This window comes from Chrysochloris asiatica, unplaced genomic scaffold, assembly GCF_000296735.1.
Source record: "Chrysochloris asiatica unplaced genomic scaffold, ChrAsi1.0 scaffold00121, whole genome shotgun sequence".
NCBI classification, from domain to species: Eukaryota; Metazoa; Chordata; class Mammalia; order Afrosoricida; family Chrysochloridae; genus Chrysochloris; species Chrysochloris asiatica.
The window spans coordinates 10,489,038-10,493,934 of record NW_006408639.1 but is presented as its reverse complement, the minus strand read 5'-3'; the positions used below and the strand labels follow the sequence as shown (position 1 = coordinate 10,493,934).

General features: G+C 50.1%; 1 protein-coding gene across 1 annotated transcript in view; it reads right to left on the bottom strand.

The window, feature by feature from the left end:
• The window catches only part of GRIP2 (glutamate receptor interacting protein 2), a 68,813-nt gene that overhangs the window by 45,866 nt on the left and 18,050 nt on the right, over positions 1–4,897 (bottom strand). Inside the window, 4 exon segments of the mRNA XM_006868688.1 lie at positions 2,479–2,565; positions 3,168–3,313; positions 3,976–4,111; positions 4,335–4,415. Coding sequence (XP_006868750.1) covers positions 2,479–2,565; positions 3,168–3,313; positions 3,976–4,111; positions 4,335–4,415 — 450 coding nt within the window.

Below are 4,897 nucleotides of genomic sequence, written 5' to 3'. Positions count from 1 at the left end.
TTCAGTTGATTCATGCGGTAAGAATTTGCTTTAGAGGGAAATTCATTTCTGTGGTGATGCTAGCCAATCCCCGGGTGAATGTGGACTTGGCACTGGGGGCAGCAGCAGGTGAGAGAAAGAAAGGCAGTGAAGAGTGGAGCAGTATATCTAGTACTCTGCCCCAAGCCAGAGCTGGGGCCGTGACTGGGGTGGGGGATTGGGTTCCTCTTTTATTATTTCTCTTGCATGATTGATAATGTGCTTTCATTAGCTCCATCTCCCCCGGGCCCCAGGGAGCTACACAAACGGCAAAGGGAGTCTGTCGTTGGCCAAGGTGCCTTTGAATAGTGCCCCCAAGTGTGCGGGGCTGTGCACACTATGTGTGAGGTTCAAGTAAGGGACATGCGGTACAACAGAAAGGTCCCTGGAAAACAAATGTCCAGAGGCCAGAGTTCGCAAAGACAGCAAGTGAACCACCAGCAGGACACCAGCCCCCACCCCACCCCCACAGGGCTGTCATGTGACTCTAACTTCACAACTGCACATGCTGGTCCATAGACAACTTCCAACCCTGGTTTCATTGCCTCCGCCGACAGCCCACTGACCCCTGGAAGGCATGTTTGGTGGCAGAGAAAGGTAAACTCAGAGGTAAGCTACCCTTGGGTTCTGATTGTGAACCAGGTGCTGACTGGCTAGGGGATCTGAACCAAGTCGCTTTTCTGCTATTCTCAGAACCCTATACAGGGTCGCTATGAGTCAGAACCAACACGACAGCATACAACAACAACAGTGCCTACCTCGGAGTCCTGGTGGTGCAAATGGTAAAGCACTTGACGGCTAGTCTGTCAAAGAGAGAAATTCACAACAGCCATGTCACTTTGACTTTTAAGATTTTCCTTATTACCAAATTAATGCTGCAAGCAGCTTTTTTTCCACCCAAAGTTGCATTAATCCTTTTTTCCTGTGGAAAGTTAGGCTTAGCAAATTTGAATTCCAAAAGGTATAGTGAGGTGAAATGTTTGTAACCTGTTATCAGTTGCAGGTTAAAAGGCGGAGGGCAGGGTGCAATCAATCCTGCGAAGATTGGCTAATGGTTGTTCTTATATCTTTCTCCCTCACCTTCTCTTTGTAAGTTTTATGGTACACCTGCTCACTTGGGGTCATTTATTTTTTCTGGATTAAAATGGTCTTTCTATAAGCATATAGAATCTTTATTTCAATTTCATTGCGGTGTGGTTATTTTTAACAAGCTGAAAGGTTGGCTGCTTGAAGCCACTCTGAGAAACCTCAGAAAAAAATGGTGTTCCAAAAGGTCACAGTCTTGGAAACCCTACACGACAGTTTCACTCTGCACACGTGAGGATCAAATCAACAGCAGCTAACAAATGCCTACCCCATGGCTAGGAGCAGGGATCAGTGAGATTGTGGTCTGTGAAAGATGTTGGTTCGCTGTTCGCTTTACTCATCTCCTTAGGAAGGTTTTCCTAGAGTAACAACAGGGAAAACTCCAATGGATGCAGTGCTGGATGCTATGTACTTTATACACATGACCTCATTCAATCCTCACCACTTTCTAACACATGACAATGAGAAAACAGAGGCCCAAAGAGGCTAAGGGAACTGCTTAGGGTCACTAGCAGAGCCAGTACTCAAGCCCAGGCCACCAGGCTCTGGAGTCCCCAAGGTGTGTGGCCCTGCCCCCATCCTATCTATCCTCCACCCCACAGCAGTTCTGGGGGGCTCAGTATCAACGCTCCCTCGGGCATTCCTCAGGGAACGATGCTCCTCTGGCCAGCCATCATGGGCTGCATAGATGCATGGAAGCCAGTTAGTGGCTGACCCAGAATCACAGCCCCAAGACTCCGGTGACGAGCAAGCCGGAACCTTATCCCCACAGAGAGAGAAACATGGAAAGATGTGCTTGCCAAAAGGGTGACCCCTCCTGCTGTTGAATAGATGTTTTTCAAGACGAACAAAAAAAAATGTTATCAATGGATCCAACCATCAGAAGGCTGATTCACTCAGGGCCAAGGGTTGCAGAAGAAAAAGGACATTATAAAGCTAGCAACGCAGACCTGTTACAACTACTAACCCACATTCTAACCCATTTCATTCTCCTAAGAATAGGAGGGATCCAGAAAAGTGAAACAACTAACTGGACCAGGGCCATTCAGCTGCTAAGTTGCAGAGTAAGGACTGGAATTCAGGTCTCTCTGACTTCAAACAAACTACATCCTTGGCCCTTGGCTCTGTTTTCTTCCCCTGTTGTTGTTGTTATGTGCCGTGGAGTCGGTTCCGACTCATAGTGACCCTGTATAGGGTTTTCCAAGGAGTAGCTGGTGAGCTTGAACCACCGACCTTGTGGTTCAAAAGACTTTGCAGTCTGACGCATTAGCCCACGGTGCCACACCAGGATTCCATTAATTAAGACAAAACAAAGGGAATTCATATTAGTCTCCCTTCCTGCTCCCTGTTCCTAAAGGTGACTCTTACACTGACCTCTGAGGACAAAGCCAAAGCTACTGCCTTCCTTGTAGAGGGAGACATCCACTGTCTTTGAAATGGTTCCTGGGTTGTTCTCTGAAGCTGAGGAGAAAAGGAGGACTCCTTCAGTCCCTAAGTCACTTATCTAAGCCAGCAGATATCCCAAAAACCCATTCCAGAAAACTGAGGGGCCAGAGATTACATGGAAGGGAAACCCTGTCTCATCTGATAGAGAGGAAAAGTGAGGCTTAGAGGGGCCTTCTTCCTACACTCACTTCATCCACAACTTAGAGCTAACGGCAGAACTCTGGCTCGAGTCCATGGCTAATTTAGGCTCAGATCAGTGTTTCAGCTGAGGCAGATGACTTAAATGCTAAAAAATGTCAAGGTCAGAGTCAGGCCCTGGTTCTCAGAGCAGGGCAGTGGAGTGGGGACCAGTACGGCAGGGGCAATTGATTCAACCACAGTCCTTCCTACCCCCTACCAAAGTAAAAGTGTCTGGAAATGAACTATAAAAATGGCAGTGGTTATAAACAAGGTCCTGGCCATCTTGGTGACAGTTTGCCACAGGTGCAGGCAAAGACCCTAGGAGAGCATGGGATCTGTGGCCAGTCTCCTCACCCATCGGTCCCACCTGGCATCCCCACCCTCACCCAGGCCCTGGCAGGGAGGCAGTGGAGAGTGTCCCGTCCAAGAGAACCCACCAGGTGGGGGCAGCTCATACTCCACCTCCAGCACCACGCGCTCGCCCACATTCTTGAGCACGGTGATGATCTCATCATGGCGAAGCCTGGTCAGGTGGATCCCATTCACTGACCGGATGTAGTCCCCAACGTTCAGCAGGTCACTCCTGGGAGCGAAGATGGCAAGGCACACACAAAGGGACTCTAGATGCCCACAACCACACCTACCTCCTATTGATTAATCCTTAGGACTTTTGGATCCCATTTTACAGATGGGGAAGCTGAGGCTCAGAGTGCATTCTTTCTGAGACTATGGTATTGGATGAACCCACAGAGTAGGCAGATCACTCCCTCCTTTGCTCTTCCCTAAAGCTCTTCTCAGCTTTCACCACTATCTTCCATTCCGTTCAAGCAGACATTGATCAGGTCCCATGCTGCCAGGTGCCCGTGGAAGCCACAGTCAAGAAACTCACTCCAAGAACCTGAAAAGTTCACAGTCTACGGAAGTGGGAGTGGGAAACTGACTGTGCACACAGGGCAGCCCAAGCAGAACAGAGCCCTGGCCTGGGGTCAGGAAAGGCTGCTCAGAAGTGGTGGCTAGGGGTGGAGCATGGAGGGATAAAGAGGAGTTTGCCAGCAAGGTACTGTAGGGGACAGGCATCCCAGGCAGCAGGAACTGCATATGCAAAGGGCTGGAGGGCACTATACAGCCTGAAGAGTCTGGGGCACCATGGCTGGGCCGGGGCCATGGAAGAGAAGAGGTTGGGGAGGTCAGAGTTATAGCCTCCATGGCAGGACACCAAGCTTCTGAGGGCTCTTGGAAACTCACCTGGCTGCGAGACCCCCAGGTCTCAGGTTGGAGACCCTGGGCTTCCCATCCTTGTCAGTGCCCCCTGAGATGGTCAGGCCCAGTGTGCTGCCTTCTTTCTTGATCAGTTCCACCACGGTGACCCCTCGGAACTCCTCTGCCGATTGATAAGGGGGCTGAGCAAACAGCATAGGGCACTCTGGGCTCACACTTGGTAAGCAGAGTGCCTTACTGCATCACCTCCTTTCTACAGATGGGGTCAGAGAGGTGAAGTGACTTGTCCAAGGTCACAGTGTGATCTAGCAGCAGAGTTAGCACCGACCCAACCAGTGCTCTCTGCCACTCTAGGGCAGAGGAAGAAGGAAGGAGTGTCTCCTTACCTGGAATGCTCTCTCTGCGGCACACCAGGGCCATGTCAGGCCCACCCATGTCTTTTCCTCCTTTGCAGTATGGCCCATCATCTACAGAAGAGAAAGGACAAAGAGCTTCTGAAATCAGCTTTCATGTTCATCCAGGCAAATCTCTTCAGTTTAGGGAATCTCTCCACTTTTGTGGATGCGGTCTGTCAAAGGGATCCCTTCCTGCCCCGGCTCCACCTGATTCTCTGCTGGGGCAGGGCAGGCGGTGGGAAGGATCCTTGCGGCTTCTTCTCCCAAGTAAGCCTTGGTCAATTCTCTTGAGCTGAATAAGCATTCTTTTTAGCACCTTCTAGGTGCTGGGAGCTTCACAGTCATTCTGGGGTTAACCATTATGAGGTCTCCATGGGTGACATTGTGGTTGGAGGTAGTTGTATTCCCCTGTCCATATAAGCAAGATCACCCATGGTGAACAGGTTTCAGCAGAGCTTCCAGACTAAGATAGACTAGGAAAGAGGCGAGGCAGACGACGTCTTAATGGTTAGCCACAAAAAGCAGCAGACTACTGTCAAATAGAGTGCTGGAAG